At 44.5% G+C, this 17,108-nt stretch overlaps 1 protein-coding gene across 7 annotated transcripts in view; it reads right to left on the minus strand.

Moving 5' to 3' along the window:
• Nucleotides 1-701: 701 nt before the first annotated feature.
• The window catches only part of LOC144098720 (uncharacterized), a 621,279-nt gene continuing 604,872 nt past the window's right edge, over nucleotides 702-17,108 (minus strand). For 6 of the 7 annotated variants that reach the window (XM_077631548.1, XM_077631554.1, XM_077631550.1 and 3 more), the window contains 9 exons: nucleotides 15,806-15,893; nucleotides 15,203-15,277; nucleotides 14,470-14,692; nucleotides 13,326-13,501; nucleotides 12,339-12,500; nucleotides 10,992-11,101; nucleotides 8,849-9,035; nucleotides 4,157-4,325; nucleotides 702-3,099 (listed from right to left, as the gene is read on the minus strand). In XM_077631548.1, coding sequence (XP_077487674.1) covers nucleotides 1,307-3,099; nucleotides 4,157-4,325; nucleotides 8,849-9,035; nucleotides 10,992-11,101; nucleotides 12,339-12,500; nucleotides 13,326-13,501; nucleotides 14,470-14,692; nucleotides 15,203-15,277; nucleotides 15,806-15,893 — 2,983 coding nt within the window. In that variant the 3' untranslated portion in view covers nucleotides 702-1,306. The remainder of the gene's footprint in view (nucleotides 3,100-4,156; nucleotides 4,326-8,848; nucleotides 9,036-10,991; nucleotides 11,102-12,338; nucleotides 12,501-13,325; nucleotides 13,502-14,469; nucleotides 14,693-15,202; nucleotides 15,278-15,805; nucleotides 15,894-17,108) is intronic. The other variant, XM_077631549.1, reaches the window with a different exon arrangement.

Below are 17,108 nucleotides of genomic sequence, written 5' to 3' on the forward strand. Positions count from 1 at the left end.
ATCACCACCTAACGTTTGAATTGGATTATGGATTGGATTATGGGAGTTTAACGTCCCAAAGCGACTCAGGCTATGAGGGACGCCGTAGTGAAGGGCTCCGGAAATTTCGACCACCTGGGGTTCTTTTACGTGCACTGAAATCGCACAGCACACGGGCCTCTAGAATTTCGCCTCCATCGAAATTCGACCGCCGCGGCCGGGATCGAACCCGCGTCTTTCGGGCTGGCAGCCGAGCGCCGTAACCACTCAGCCACAGCGGCGGCTACGTATATTCCAATTTTCGATGTCACAGCTGCTGCCGATGTTACTCCAAGTGCCGTGAACAGCGGTTCTACTACGTATATGTTCCATTATTGCAGTATCTCTAATCCCTTCACCCTAACAGTCTGTAAGTGCTTTTCCATGCAATCTGCCCTTCATTTACCCATACCCCTAGACATTTGTATTATGCCAGCTTGCACATTTAATGCCCTTTATTGTAAGCACCTGGTCAGTGGAACAGTGCTGGTAGCGCCACCACATGCCCTCTGGAGGGAAGAGTGCTCTACTGTGCAGTGAAGCTACGGAGAAACGCATTGGAGAGAAAAGCAAAGCGTGGGGTCCCTTGTAGGCAGTTACTGTAAAAACAATGCTCACATTTGTTGAGGAAATTATAGTCTTCTTGGGCAACCAAGAGTAGTCAGACGTAGGCAGCCTTCATATACGTGACAGAGCCATGCAGTATATTGCATGTACAGTATTTATTGCTGTTATGAATATCTACAATACACTCTGTTCAGCCACAGTTGTACAAGAACAGGCCATAAATACAATGGTCTAGTGAGCTGCGACAAGCGCCTGTCACAAATTGCATTCTTCAGGCTCATTTCAAGTTTATGCCTTGTGGACACATGCACTGCTACACAATGCCATGTTACAATTATATACAGTTCACATCAGTGAACGAACTCACAGGAAATAAGACATGGCCTATACAAAAACAGTAAAATGACAGAACATAAATCAGTGGACAACAAAACCTATACATATCTAGGGTCACAGTAAAGCTTCTTCAGCGGGCTATTTGGCACATATACAGAAACATATTATGCAAAGTGGCAAATAGTTAAATACATGCGAGGGTGAGCTTTCAAAAGAACTCAAAGAAGAAAGTTTACATGCAAGAGACATGTATGGGTGATTAGAAGGCAACAACAGAAACAGATTGCACGTGTACGTCCAGGTTGATTGCACACGTACATCTAGGTTACAGCAGAATAGGCACAACGGCTTAAGATCACTGCAAGTAGTTCTCATTTTTCGGTATTTACACGTAAGATTCTTCACCGCCTGTGCTGCTGCTCACGGATTCTGTCCGTAGGTGACCAGCCAACACACTGTGGTGCCCCTCACGCTCACTTGAGCAGGCAGAGTCTGACTGGCTGCTGTTACTGCCAGTGCTTCCATCTTTGCCCGATGGTGACTGCTTGCTGAAGATGCTCCTCAGCTGAGCAACACTCCAGCTGATCTCCTTTGGAAAGTCATACAGTGCCTGCGGTTGGCAGCGGTCGTGAAAGGAGGACACCACAACACACTTCCCACGATTCACAAGCTGAGAGTCTTTGACGTGGACGGGAGGGTGGTGCCTGAGACGCACACCGGCACCGTCACTCACAGTGCGATGCACAGCCTGGTGGGGCTTAGGTGGCAGGGGCGGTGGTGGGCTCTCCGAGATGCCTTCGTCGCTGCTGTCCACTTTGACAAGAATGGCGTGATGAGTGTCACCTGCAACGTCGAGCTGCTCATTGTAAATCCGTAGGGATTCCTCATAGAGCTGTAGAGCTTTGCAGCCTAGAGATACGGGCTCTGCCCCTTGAGGCTCTTCAAGTAGGGTATCATCTGCCTGAGAGATTGCCTGTGATCTTCTAAGTAGTGTTCGGCGTGTCATGGCTTCCTGATAGCTGGGAGGCTCCATGGGCTTACTGCTGGCTGAGCGGTGGACAGGAGCCAAGGTGCAGTTTGGAGACTGCCGCCTGCAAGGACTTGTCCTTGAACGGTTCGATCCTTGCGACCTCTCCGAATGCGTTGACTCAAGCGACCTGTGAGACCTCTGGCTGCCTTCAGATGACGAGCTGCACACGCTGTTAACACGGGGTGGAGTATGAACGCTTGCGATGGAATCTGCTTTGATCTTGGCAGCAATGTCATGTTGCCTTGTCATTGGAGTGCTAAGGGCCTGACAGCTGTCCTGGCCTGCTGCACTCTTGTTAACTGGCCCTTCTTGGATGTGATCTATCTCATCTATCTTTGAGGTGGACTGGCTACGTTTCCAGTCAACGCTATGCAACTGGTTGGCAAACCACAATGCATGCCTGTCAGGTGTGGCCGCAGAGGTGTCAAATTTCTTGGTTCGCTCCCAGTTGCTGCTCTCCATTGGTGGTCTTGGAGCCTTGCCTTTGCAGTGCTGGGGTCGTCGCTTGGGTTGCTCTTCACCCATGTATTTTTGCAGCAGGCTTTCTTCAGAAGCGCTCCTGATGAGTGTACTGCAAGGCCTACTTACATCAGCAGCTGACTGCATGGCGTTCGCCCTCTGCTGACGTGCACGGCTCTTGCGCCAGCGGACAAGCGGATCATTGCCCATGACCGAATCTTCCTCACTCGGATGCTCGTTCTCTCTGTAGTTGCAGGACTTTGAATACTGGAGGTGTTGGGGCCGAATGTCCCTTGATACTGGAGAGGAACGAGCATAGAAGCCAGCAGCTGAGATGGTCTGGTGCCGTGAATGCTTGGGTGCCTCCCCACCACACTTCCTGCGACGTACTACATCGTTGCATGAGCCATCGATGCTCACACCATTGCTTCGGTTGTAGACAGTCTCCTGCACACCAACAGCTTCCAGGTGTGGCACGCTCTTGGTCATTCCCTGGAGTGCGGAGCTTGTATTCTCCATCTCAACGTCGTCTTCAGGTGTGTACAGCTGGGTGTCACTAAGGGTCAGGCCAGAATCTCTGCTGAGGTTTGTTAGAGACACTTTGGTCCTGTTTGGCAACTTGGGACTAGAATCCTCCATGAGGGCCCTTTCAAGACTGTCGATTGAAGAGTCATCTCTTCGGAAGGCACCTGGTAAATAGAAGAAAAAATAGTGTCAAGACAGAGGCACACAAATACAGTGTAGAGATTCAGGCTGCACACATGTTCATAAAATAATAGTCGCACTCCTTGTTAACAGCTTGCACATGAACAAGAAAATAGAGTGGAAGAGGAAAGTTTTCCCAAGTGCTACTTCCCTTGTACAGGCTCAGAAGCTTTACTCCGAGTTTTGCATAACACCAGCAGGCAACGAAGATCACAGTTGCTAAAGCCCACATGCGAAATAACTGAAGCACTCAGAGCATGACACTTCCCGAATGTCAGGCACACTCATCCAATCACGCAACCAAGCCAAAAACCTTCAGTGTTAAATGTCCACGCTGACATGTACCAAGTATTTCGCAAGCATTCTTTTTAATAGAGCAGCACAGCAGACAAAACACAAGACTGGTAGCAAGGACTGCATGCTTTTCATGGCTGCATAATATCATCAGCATGAAAAATCACTAAATTAACAGAAGGCTTGTATGAGAGCTGAATCTTGAATCTGACAAGTTTGACTGTGTGACCATAAAAAACAGTAACACGGATGCTTGAGAAATGGGTCTTCGACCTCATCCTTTAGAAGTCGAAAATACCTTGTGCATGGCGCTCTTTGGGCATAGATGCCCTTGCGCCATAAAAATCCATAATCATCCAACACTGATTCAAACACTTGCATGACTACTCAATTCATTTGTGATGCGAAACTGCCTTTTTATGCATGACTCTGAGAAGTTTTTTTCTGTGCGGTTTTGTGTTTCAGCATAACCAAGCATATTGTGCGGACTCAAGGCGCATGCGCTATATGATGCCAGCTGTGATACCACCATTACTACTTCCATCATGACCTGCCTCATTTTAGCGCAGGTTCTTTTAATCAAGCTTGGTATGCCTTGTTCCAGTGCATTTTTTGCTGCTGTCCTCTTTCCATATTCACTCTGTGCCCTCTCCTCTTAAATGAGCAGATGTCCATCTATTTGCAGCTGCCAGTTTTTTTTCTTGCATTTGCTTTTATGCTTCCAAACCAAATAATAGCACAACTCACTTCCACTTTCTTGCAAGCTGTGTGGGCTGTCTGACTCCTCCGCTCCAGAGTCCTGAATAGAGGGGTCCTTCTGTGGAGGCTCCCCAAACAGCATAAGTAGGTCCTTGCCAAAGATGTCCACGCTGTTCTCAATCAGATACTCTACCAGCTGAGGCACTTGCTCAGAGATCTACAGTCAGAGAGAGAAAGAAAAGAAAAATGTACAGGGATTAGAAGAATAAATTGCCGCAGCATGCAAAGTCAGCTGCCATTTGCGGAGTCAACAACATGAGGGGAAGGTGCAGCAAGGGTGCACCCATCCAACTATTTATGTACTGTGGACCCTCCACAAAATGCAAAGCCAGCTTCTTTTCACAGCGAAAATCACTACATTATGGCGGACAAACCTGTTCCGAGGGCACATTTGGGGTGCAGGGCGGGGGAATGTATTGTCAGAATAATGCTGAGCACCTTTCCTGCAAGCTTTTGCCATATGTGCTGTGATCTACAGCGCTGCCAAAATTGGTTCAGATGTACAATTGAAATTGTGAAAGAAGGGTGCAAAGCAGCTGTGGAAAATAACATTCAGCGCTGCCCACGTCTGCCACTAGGAAAGGGCACGCAGCCATGGTAAAGGGGTTTTTGCTATGCAGGAAAGCTGACTTACAGAGTTTGGCAAAGAACTCGACAGGTAGCAGAAGCTTACGGAATGCGGGTGTGTGAACAAAACTTGTTCCAGTGCAGTCAAGTGAGCCATTCTCTTAAAATGCCTAAAGGTATAAGATGGTGTGCAATGTCCATCAGCTGGTAAGGATACCAGGTGACTGGGCCACAAAGCAGCACTACAATAAATTCCTTTCTCAGGACACACATCCCACAAAAACTTTTGCTGCTGATAGTATGTGGAGCAAAGAAATGGTAGTCCTCAGAATGCACTTAACCAATTAGAATGGCATTTTTGTCTCATGCTTTAGTGACTTAATGAAAAATTTTATTCGGACAATCCCTTTCACAGTTGCAAATGTCCCAAAATTGCAAATTTCCAGTGCAGTAAATTTTTTTCTGGCAACTCACACATGCAACAGCGTATCAGAATATTGCAAACTGCACCAGCTAGGTATCCTAAACTCCCGGCTGTTCCATACGCAGGACTTCAGTGAACACAAATTTCTGCTTGAAATTTGCCTACATGTGGTAAATAATTTATAATGAGCTTTTTTCCCTCAAGCTTCTTCTATTCAGTGACGCTGAATCATGGCTATCCCATCCCATGAATGACGCTGAATCATGGCTATCCCATGACAAAGCAATGATATTAGTTTTTATGCTTCTCATTTCAATGCATTGAGTCAACTTAAGTTCACATGAGGCATAGAAAATTGGTACTATATTCGCTGCCCAGTAATCTGTAATTACTCCAACTTTGGGGACAGGCCGGCAAAAGTTGGAGTGAATTATTAATGACAAAGCAATGATATCAGTTTTTATGCTTCTCATCTCAGTGCATTGAGTCAATGGGCATCGAAATTTTCAAGGGCCATCCAGATGCACCGCTGCCACACGGAAAATTTCAGTGATCATTGAGTGAGTAGTGAGCATGACATCCAACAGTTGACACTAGGTGTAGCAACATGACTCCCAGCCTGTGTTATGGTAGCAATATGACTCCCAGTTCGATGTTCGTTGACTCAATGGTCACTGAAACTACCAGTGTGACAGGGGTGTAAAGTACCCGACTATAACATTAAGATGGCCAAATGTATATCTGCCATTGAAATCTGCCTCATGAAAGGCACTGTGTGCATTTATTGATGCTCATATGTATGTTCACGCATTACAAATACCACAGCCCTTCATTGCCAACAGTAAAAAGAGGTACACAGGCTCATGAGTTCCCGGGTTCGAACCTGACCCTGGCAGCAGCGTTTCGATGGAGGCGAAATTTGTGCTGTGCGATGTCAGTGCAGGTTAAAGACCCCCAGGTGGTCAAAATTATTCTGGAGCCCTCCACTACAGCACCTCTTTCTTCCTTTCTTCGTTCACTCCCTCCTTTATTCCTTCCCTTACAGCCCCAGTTCAGGTGTCCATGAGACAGATACTGCGCCATTTCCTTTCCCCGATAAACCAATTTTCAATTTTCAATTTTTCATTAGGGTAGTATCACATATTAACTCATTTCAACAGAAAAAAAGGCAGACGCCGACCAAAGGTTTTTTTTCAAAGACGTTTCGGCTTCCATACGGAAGCCTTGTTCACTAAATTTTTACTGTAGAACCGGGACGCTTAAATAGGTTTCAATAATCGTCCCAGGCATGTTGCATAGGTTGGCGGGAGATTGCCGATGTTACGATCAAGTCTTTTTTTGGTGGTCTGAATCACCAAGGACTTGAGATACTGGCGTCAAAGCCAGTTCTTTTCTTTGGCGATGATAGAAGCCACTTCCCAGCAGATATCATGACCTGCCGATACGGCGTGCTCCGCAAGTGCGTTGGAAGTGACTTTCTCGTCCTTCACGTCCGACATGCGTTCTTTCAGACGGCTTTCAAAATTCCCGCTCTCGCCGATGTAAACATAGTCGCACTTGGCGCAGGGGATTCTGTACACAACACCCGGAAATTTTTCTCTTTCTTTCTTTAGTTTGTCGCGGTTTTCTGTCTTTAGTTTGTCGCGGTTCTGCAATAAAGATTTAGTGAACAAGGCTTCCGTATGGAAGCCGAAACATCTGTTTTGACAAAAACCTTTGGTCGGCGTCTGACTTTCTGTTGAAGTGAGTTACTACCCGACCAGACGAGATTTCGTCAGACCTTAAACTTCATTTAGTATCACATATTTATATCCTAGGCATACTCAGTGATGGGACTACTTGCGCCATTGCATTAAGCCTGCGACATGCTGCTACAAAAAAGTGGCTCTTGATGAAAATGCACCTATGCAGCACCAGAACACTAATCCAGCAATCAAGAGCCTCAGTGAATGCGAGGTGGTGGAGGCTGCCGCCTAATGTGCACAGGCATGACTGGTTGATTCTCTCAACATGCAGTGCTAAAGGCGACTGAAGGAATCCAACAAAGCCTTTTTCTGCTTCGTCGCACTTTGCTGCCTACTGTTAGTACACAATGTGCACGCATTTTATGCATCTGCCTCGATGACACTGCCAAATTGTCAGGAAAGAATGCAGTGCTTGCATATGCAATGAAAAAAAAATGCTTTTATGAAAGATAAATACTCTTAAATTTCAGCCCCAGAAGATTTACTGGGCTTTTATGCAGCACTACCTGCATATAACTGTGAGTAACGTTTCAGATGCATTACAGCTGACAGCTAGATTGCAAGGACCTGACTTGGGTTCACTGTAACAACACTGCTAATAACCAAGCTTCTGATTTGTTTGTACAGTACAACCATGCTAATTCCTACCTTCAGAGCCGAAAATTGGTAAGATTAATGGAGTTATAACTGGATCAGCCACTTCTAATGACATGGAGGCATTCTCTGTGTATCGGCATACGGTGACCACGCCACGTACACATGATCTCGAGCATGTGTGGTTGCTGGACGTCTTCCGTCATGCGAGTTCACATTAAAGTTAGTGCGAGGAAATAATCCCAATCAAGTCCTTTCATTGCAAGCACTCAAAGCAGCAAAGCGTGGGGGACGCACGAGGCTACACTGAGACCACAACCTACTGCCATGGTCAAGACCATGAGCGGATATTCCAATACCGCTTGAGAGGACCATGCATGCTCAACAAAATAAGCATGGTCTTGTTACACTGCAAGAAATGTGTGCTATGCCAGGAAACAACAACAGCGTGGTCGTGCTCCAGCTGCAGCATCATAGTTCTAACGAAGCAAAGTGCCTGGACTCATTCAGAATCATCGCTGTGACCAGCAGCCTTCATTGCAGCTTTTTTGAGTGTTTTCCTGCCATGTAACATGCAGGAGTGCATAGTCACATGACAAAGTTTAAACCTCGTATGCTTTATTTCAAGCTTAAAACAATGGTAAAGCTGCACGGAAGAAAACAACTGAAATAGGCATTTCTCAACATGCTCTGTAACGTCAGCATGAAAAATTTTGCACAAAAGTCAGAGATACAGAAGTTATCTAATTTGTTAACAGTCAAATTACGTAAATTTAAAACAAAAGCTAACACTATAAAAAGCCTGGACTGTTCTGGTTCTCAATAATGAGTTTATCCAGCGTAGCTGTTGTATGGTTTTGCAATTTGTTAATTTGTGATTGCTCCTAGTAATCACCTTTCGAAGGCACAGTGATGGGGTCATGTGGGCGCCAGGGAGGGCTCTCTTTACGAGGATATCACGTGGCCGGCATGGACAAAAGATCCAGACACTGTGAAAAACCTACTTTATACGGAATTTTACCTCCCCACTCTCAGATGCCAAAGAGAAAAATAAAGGTGACAAAGTACCTTCAACATCGCTGCAATGACAAATCAACAATTGCAGGAAGTGCACCAAGCACTTCCTGGGGTTCTTTAATGTGCACTAACACTGCACAGCCCACAGGCGGTTTTGGTATTTTGCCTCCATCAAATATAGCTGCCGCGGCCCGTCCTGAGTTCACATTTAGTAGTAAAGCACCACAACCACTGAGCCACTACATAGGGCTATGCGTCCATGCCCACTGCCCAGTTACCTGCAGCGATCTTTAGCACAGGTAAATGTAATGTAGAGGACGTCTTTGTACTAACCTCTGACTGCAGCGTGGGCGAGTGGTAGCTGTCGACAAACTTTGGGCTCAACAGGCTGGGGCCAATGCACACAGCCAGGTTGGACGAAGGCATCTTATTCTCTGCGCTGCGGCTGTTGATATACCACAGGACACACAGAAAGTGGCGGAGCAGCTCCACGTTAGCCGGTGGAAGCCTTTTCAGAAGGCTGCAATGAAAATGAGAAAAGAGTTGTAACATGCTGAATAGGAATGCGCACTATGAAAATTTAAAATTTTTGCTTTGTTTCCCAAGCTGCCGGGTAACGTGACATGAGAATTGCAAACCTAATGTTGAATCACATCAAGAGGCTAAATCACATCAACCTATAGGGCAGGAATGTGGAGGCTAATGAAAATATCAAGTAAGGACAGTGCAGAGAGCTATGGAATACAAAATTACAGGTGTAACATTATGAGAGCGGAAGAGATCAGAATAGGTCAGGGAACAAACGAAAGTTAATGATGTACTATTTGAAATCAAGAGGAAATAAATGATGAATTTTTATGGCATAAGAGCAGCTTTGGCCATGGCTCAAGTTATTTCCTTTTACATAAGGTGGGGGTCAAAGATCCATTTTAGAAGCATTTCATACCAGAGAAGCCAAGCCACAAGCCAGGGAAAAGCTTATACCTATTGTATAACTGGTGGGTTCCCAGCCGCACTGGGTACAGAACAGAAGAAATGGTTCGGTTTGGGTTTGATTTATGGGATTTAATGTTCAAATCGACTCAGGCTATAAGGGACGCCATAGTGGAGGGCTTCAGGTAATTTAGACCACCTGGGTTCTTAATTGTGAACTGACATCGCACAGTACATGTGTCTCTTGCATTTCGCCTCCATCGAAATGCGACCACCATGGCTAGGATCGAATCCATGCCTTTTGGGCCAGCCACCGAGCACCATAACCACTCCACTACCACAGTGACTAAAAGAAGGAAGGGGCATGTGCAGGGCAAGATAACTGGTGGTCCCTTAGAGTAAAATTGTGGATTCCAAGAGAGGGCATCTATAGTAAGGGGGCATCAAATTGGAAGTTTGCGAGGATAAAGTGAGTGCAGCTGACACAGGAGGTATATGGGAGAGCCCTCTGTCATGCAGTAGACATAGAGTGATGACGATGATCAACAAAGTGTTTAGAGGGAGGGCGACAAGCCATCAGTATTCTTAGTTTCAAACCATGAGAAGGCTTAACCACGTTTGAGGCAGCCGCACTTGTACCTGATCGTGGCTGTACTAAGCAACATAGCAATCTGAACTGCACTTAACTTGCAAACCATAGTTACCACAACCTGTGCAACCCTGGTTAATACCGTTTGTACACGGGCACCCATAACCACAGCTAAATTCGGCGAACCGGGGCCATTTAATTGCAGTCACCCTACTCTGGATAGTACTCTTAAGCACACTAAGTGTATTCCTTAGAGCAGGCGGAGTCTGCAGATCCACTCATACTTACAGGACACTATACAAAAGTAATAATGCGAAAGCATTACTAGTCCCATTACGAGAAAAGCTGGCAGCATGTGTATGTGTGCAGTGTGTGTCCGCATGTGCACATGCATGTATGTGCAGATAGTACAGAAAATGCCAGCGATGTCATCAAGCAGCTGTATGACGTACACAGCAAGCTGAGCATCCCCACTTTTAGAATTTCCTATATATGTCATTTGTCTATATATGCTCACCACTGGCCGACCTCTGTGTGGCGTCAGTTTTCCTGACATTCATACCAAAATTGTGACCAAGCGTTTGTCGTATAGCGTTCCAGGTGGCGTCACATGGAAGTGTGACACCACTGGTATGAGTTTTTTCACGTACCCCCGTCCTGTAGACTTTTTCTGCCAACTGTATACTCGATAACAAAATTTAACGATGGCAGCAATTTCACTTTAGGCAAAACATCCATAGTGTCTTCAATTTGATATTTCAATATCAAACATGCCTCCTGGGCCAACTCAGTCTACTAACAGCTTCGACAAGCATTACACACTGCCCACAGTATGCTGTGAATCATTCTAGAAACTTAGATTTGCATATTTCTCAGCACACCGTATTAGGACTGGCTGAACAAACTCCACTAAGCAAACAGCACTTTGCTATTCTCACTGCAAACTCAACCTACCTGATCGTGTAGTCCCTCTTTTTCCACTGGGGTTCCACACGCAGAACCTTGAGCCACTCGGAGTAGAGGCACCGCTGAAGCAGGCAGTCTGGTAGGCAACCCAGGAACTCCTGAAGTCAAATAAGCAAGTATAAATGCTAGTCATAGGTGCAAGCACGAAATTCAGCAACTCAAAGAAAGTCAGCAACATCGCAGCCCACATCACTGCAACGTCACTGTCAGGCTTGTACAACATGCATTTCTCTGAAGCTTAAACCAATATAGTATGTGCCTCATAATTACTTGGGCCAGTTGGTGCATATCTGAAAAGTAACACATAACAGCGCATCATCCTAGTCGCCTTTCTCGTCATGTCTTTTCCACTGTTTCCTGTTAGTTTTCCAGCATATGCGTATGATGTGTCAAGTTCCTACTGAACACACTGCTGATTGCATAACACTATTTGTGAGCTTCAGTGCAGCATTGACAGCAACGGAGACAAATAATTTACGCTTTGCTGCAGAGTTTAGTTTCAGCTCCATTAAAACTGCCCACCAAAGCATTCAGATCACCACCTCTGCGCATGCCATACTCACAAAATGCTGAGTACACTTCAACATTATGTACTATCGCGCTCAGTATGAGCTACACTGCGCCAATGCCCAGGAAGGCACTAGCGCGGTTTAACTCATACTGAGCATGATAGTACCATGACCGATATGAACCAACTAAATATGCACAGAATACGTGAATACCTTGCAAAATGAGTACTTATTAGCAGTATTATATGAAACACTCTTTTTTTTTACTGCTTCAGGACATTCCAAGCCCTCCATAAATGCTTCAAAAGTAAATGCTCAGCACATCTACTATCCGTGAGCAAAATCCTGGATTAACCTTTAATGCCTGCCAAGTGGTGTTCAGAAAAAAAAATGCAATAGACAGACTGCACAAACAATAAGACTTGGTCCACTTGTTGCTGTCTTCGAAAAATAAGAATGACAAAAAGTGTAATTCATACTTAAGTGAGTAGTAGAGAAGCTCATAGCACAGAACTTTAGAAAAAAAAAACCAAGGTCAGCAGTTTCACTATACAAATTGCAGTGTGAACCAAACTTACTTCGGTTGACAACAGCTCATCACCTGTTCTGAGCACACTATGAAGCGGCAAATGCCCTTTAGAGGAGGCCCTTCAGCTTCGAGAGGGCCTCATATGACGGGCATTAGTCACTCTGTTCTTGAGCTGTATCAGAGTATATACTGCTTTACAGCTCAGAATTCGGCCCATGATACCACAGAATCCTTTTGCTTTGCAGGCACAGACTGTATGTGAAAAGCACAACACATGGGCTATCGAGCCCTGCATACCTTAAACACAGCGGAAACTACATGGATGGGCACGTCGGACAAGTTGAGATCTGGATCCTCCTCTAGCCTGGCTTGCAGTTCGCGTTTGGAGCGAACGTTGCCGGACTTTCGGAAAATTCCATACGTGAAGGGGCCCCGTAAGAAGAGCTGCCGCAGGAGAGTCTGCACCAAAACAATTCAAATGGGCAAAACATTAGAATAAAACAAGCATGAAAAGTGTTGCAAATCATGTTGCCGTTACAACAAGCCATTTCCAAGAGCTCTATCTCACAAGCAAACAAAGAAGATTAAATGCCATAACCTTCCATGCTCAAGCAAATTTAAAACCTGCTTTTTGTAGCCATTTGTTATCAGCAGCAGCTCGACAGTCAACTACTCTGTATATCTGTGCATAATGCCTTTAATAGCCTTACCTCAAGCTACATGCTAATAAGATTTGAAAGTCATGAAATGCCTAGCAAGTGGCGCGACCTTCTACCACTCATTTTTTGGAAAACTGAGCAATGGCAGAGTAGTATCCCTTTCTCTGACAATTCGCAGGGTTAAAGGCATGTTTCGGTGTGCCTTGAACTTGGCAGAGCATGTTGTTGCACACAATTCTTGAAAATCACCCGTCGCAGTAGCTCAGTGGCTTTGGCGCTCTGATGCTGATCCCACACTCGAACGTGGCGGTCGCATTTCGGTGCAGTATTTCGGTGGAGGCACAATCAAAAAGTGCCCATGTGCTCTGCAATGTCAGTGTGCATTAAAGAACCCCAGACAGCCTAAATTAATCCAGAGCCCTCCTCCGCTAAGGTGTCTTTCATAGCCTGTGTGTCGCATCAGGATATTAAACCGTACAATCTACAATTCTTGAAAATAGTGTTTAAAACCTCATTTCTCCTCAATAGCAGACACGTACAACAATTTAAAAACTACAAAAAAAGCTTACAGCTGCTCATGACCAGCTCCACTGTCAGATTAAATAAGGCACATAAAGATGCTTACCATGACGGGCTTAGGAAGGACACCGTTTGGAGAAACCTTGCTCAGTTCTTGGCCAAATAGGCTCCCCACAACAGGAGATATGCTGCCGGAGTCTGTTGAAGACTGTTTAGATGAGGGTTGCTTCTTGAAAGGCCAGTTAATGAGAGTTGGACGCCGTGGTTTCTTCGGTTTTTCTGCTAAAAGAAGAGAAAAGATGTAACGTTAGCCACCAGCTACAGCTGCAACAGCATAAAAATTCACAATCAAAAATGTTAGGTGCTGACGACACTTCAATCTAGAAACTGGTGCACAACATAACGAGGCAAAAAATGATCGTCAATGAAAAATCGCAGTAATTACTGCAAGATGCTTTTTGCTGCTCATGAAATTGGCTCCATTATCTCAAATGCGTAATTCCACCCATGCATAGAAACCAGTCAGATTCTTTGCATTACATTGGCAGAGCCTGAGGCAGAAACACTCATTGTGTGCTCCTTGGTATCAGAAAATAGGACAATCTATGAATGAAACAGGCTTCAGAGACTGTCTTGGTAAAAATGCTTGCTACCAAATAATGGTGGTAAGCTCCTAGTACATATGCAAGCTGCGATGTAAAGAGTTATGAACAGAAAGGCCCTGTGCTTCTCCCCGCCAATAGACTAGACTCCAGCCCACTGAATGTTTGTAACAGCTGTCTGTTGGTTACGAAAATTTCTGCCCTAATAATCTATGCAGGCTTAAATAAACCCAGTTCATTTGTGTTAAAATATGAAACACCCACAACTAAATTACTGATGGTATGTGTACAGTCATGTAAAAAGCATCACAATGTTCAAGAAACTAACATGCTTCTAATTATTAGATAGAAATAGGCACGCAAAGGACCATGCAGTTATTCTTTTCATGGCAGCGAGAAACCCAGAATAAAACAATAAAATTGGTCTACACAACTATGCCGATGATGCACGGGCTGAGAAGCTCAGCACTTGGGGGAATTACCATTAACTGCACTTTCAAGGTAACAAACAGCTCAGTGGTAATAGTGCTGAGTTCGCTTACTATGCCAAGCAGCAATTCGTTTGTATCACACTGTCCAAAAAATGCTGCACGTTCGCTGCATGCACAAATGTGCACATGATACCTATAAAGATGCTCTAATGCTTACCATCAGCCAGGGTGAACTTGTGGTAACTTCTCCTCAAGATAAAGGCACACTTGAAGCCTGTGATGACATCGGACAGCGTGGACAAGTCTAGGTTGGAGCTCTGCAGCAGTTCACGCACAAAGTTCATCTTGATGCAGTAAGGGAACTCGTGCCCTATGAGAGGGTATGGTGCCTCATCCTTCCCAGTCTTGACCCACAGCTGGAACTCATCGGGGTTTAGCGCCTGCACAGAGAAATTGGAGGGCATACTTTACGCCTATGCTTGCACATGATAGAAACACATTAGAGCAAAGCAACTTAGAGCATTGCTCCTTAATCTTTGCAAAGTGGCCATATGGAATGCTTGGCTTTTCAAAACTGAGTTTCTCAAATGGTATGATCAGACAGCTCTGCCAAGACAGAACAGGTGGTCAAATAAATTACGGTACAGGAATGGTAGTCTACAAGTTGCCGTGATTAGACAGCATTAAGTTTTTTTTTCTTCCACTACACAACTGTGAAATTAAAACAAATTCGTCAAAGCAGGGATAGATGCTAACTACAATTAGTCCCGTACCACTGCTCCCATGCACTCACTTATTAGTATCACAGTTTTCGCTTTTAGTAGCATATGTACATTTGCGACAGCGCAGTAAGCAGAAAAATGCAGAAAATTATGTAAAAATGTCGAATATAATAGCACAGTATTCAGCTCACACTTGCATATTTTTTCGTAGGCAACTAAAACACTTACGCCATCCAGCTTTTGCGTGACGAGATAAATGCAGTCCTTCGTGGTGTGGGTGTTTGTGATCCTGATGGTTTCTTGCTGCAGTCAAAGAAAAGGAAAGATCCAATGCTGAAGTTAGCAGCACTTGTTGAAGGGCTGTGCCAGAATACATTTATGCTAACAATATTCTGAACAGAGGTGCTGAGATGGCAAACCTGCTGCCACACACTTCAAGTAGACAACTGGTTGCATTTAGATGCATCAAACTAGCAGATAACTAGCAAACCTAACTATAATCAATATGTATATCATGTAGCATGCGGCCTGCTCAGGGCTTTTCAAAGTTATTTGAACTTGTCGAACTAATGTTTTGGGGCACTGCTTCCAAGTGATTGAGAAAGGCAACTACACCTTATTTAAAAGGTGCTGTTGATGCAACTGAAAACAATAGCTCTCACACATATTGAATAGACTGTACTGACAAAAAAAAAGCATCACATCTGAAGTCATGAGCATAACTGACGAAACTTGTGATGCTTAACAGCTGCCTTTCGGACACAAAAGTGCATAACAATGTCCTGAGAACACTACACTACTGGTATGCGCCATGAACTGGAAGAAACCTACGTATTCCTGTTGCGATATGGGATCCCAGTAGTTGACCTGCAGAGCTGTTGGCTGGCGCCCTTCCCTATCTTTGGCCTCGGATATGAGCCTGCGAAATAAGACGGCACAAAACATCACACACCTATTAAAAAAGTGTGGTGCACAAAAGAACTCCTGTTTCATAATAACATTTACTGAACGAAACTATCGTAGTAAACGTGTGTGAATGCATGAAAGTTTCTGTATGCAATTTACAAATTGTTGCAGTGAGAATAATTACCAATGTACATGTGCAGTCAAGTTTATGAAAGGTAACTTTGCACCCAGGCACAAACTTTTAAATTTAAAGGTGCACTGTGTAATTTGTGTTCTCATGATTAGGCTGCTTTATTAACTCCATGCTACATGCAAAAAATGTAATGATAGTCATTTTTTTGCCAATATAGCCTTCCACAAACTTGGCTGTGGGTGTATGTAATTATGCCACTTCCATAAGAAGTAACTTTCACATACAAAGGAGTGATATTACTGTGTGACTCAATGTATAATTAAGTACAATGTGGCAATGCAGAGATCTGCTAACAATGAATGTTTGAAACATCAGCTGGCATCGTATAATACCCAATAAGAATGCAGTGAATAAAAAACAAACTAAACTAGCCATATTACTTGCTACACCTCCAGGTAGAAAATCAGCAAAGGAACTGCTGGCACAATATCTCCTCCCGTCATGAATTATGATCCTGTAGAAGGAAAACTCAAAATTTTTGTAAGATGCCCGAGTTTTTGAAAGCTGTCTAGGCAACAAAAAAGTTAGCCCTCCCTGATGATTAATTATCCTATTTCTGCCAGGTTCTTACATCCCCATGTCACAACTACAGTGTTATCAGGATGTAAATCGCACTTTTGTTCTTACTCATTGCTGTAATAAGGCATTATGTAGACAATTCAGTTTGTTTCAGGGATTTTGAAAACGCTGATGTGTTTAAAACAAGCGATGTGAACAGAGGAGGTGCCCTTCTTAACAGTTTTCTGAATTGATTTCAGATGGTACATGTGGGTTGTCACAAAGGGTTCAAATACATGTAGGCTCCAGCCATTCTCGGCACCATGTATTATAGTAATGACCGAAAAGCAGACAAAACAAGTTGCGCACAGGTTTGCATAGGCCTTGACTGAGGGGGATATTTCAAGACAGAATCAAGAAAGATGTGCGCAGCTTAATCATACAGGGGAGGCGAAGTGTAAACAAGATTCCCCCCCCCCCCCCCCCCCAACAAAATTATAGCGTTCTCGGGTTACGCGAAAGCGCAAATTTAAAAGA

Source organism: Amblyomma americanum, chromosome 7 (assembly GCF_052857255.1).
Source record: "Amblyomma americanum isolate KBUSLIRL-KWMA chromosome 7, ASM5285725v1, whole genome shotgun sequence".
Lineage (NCBI taxonomy): Eukaryota > Metazoa > Arthropoda > Arachnida > Ixodida > Ixodidae > Amblyomma > Amblyomma americanum.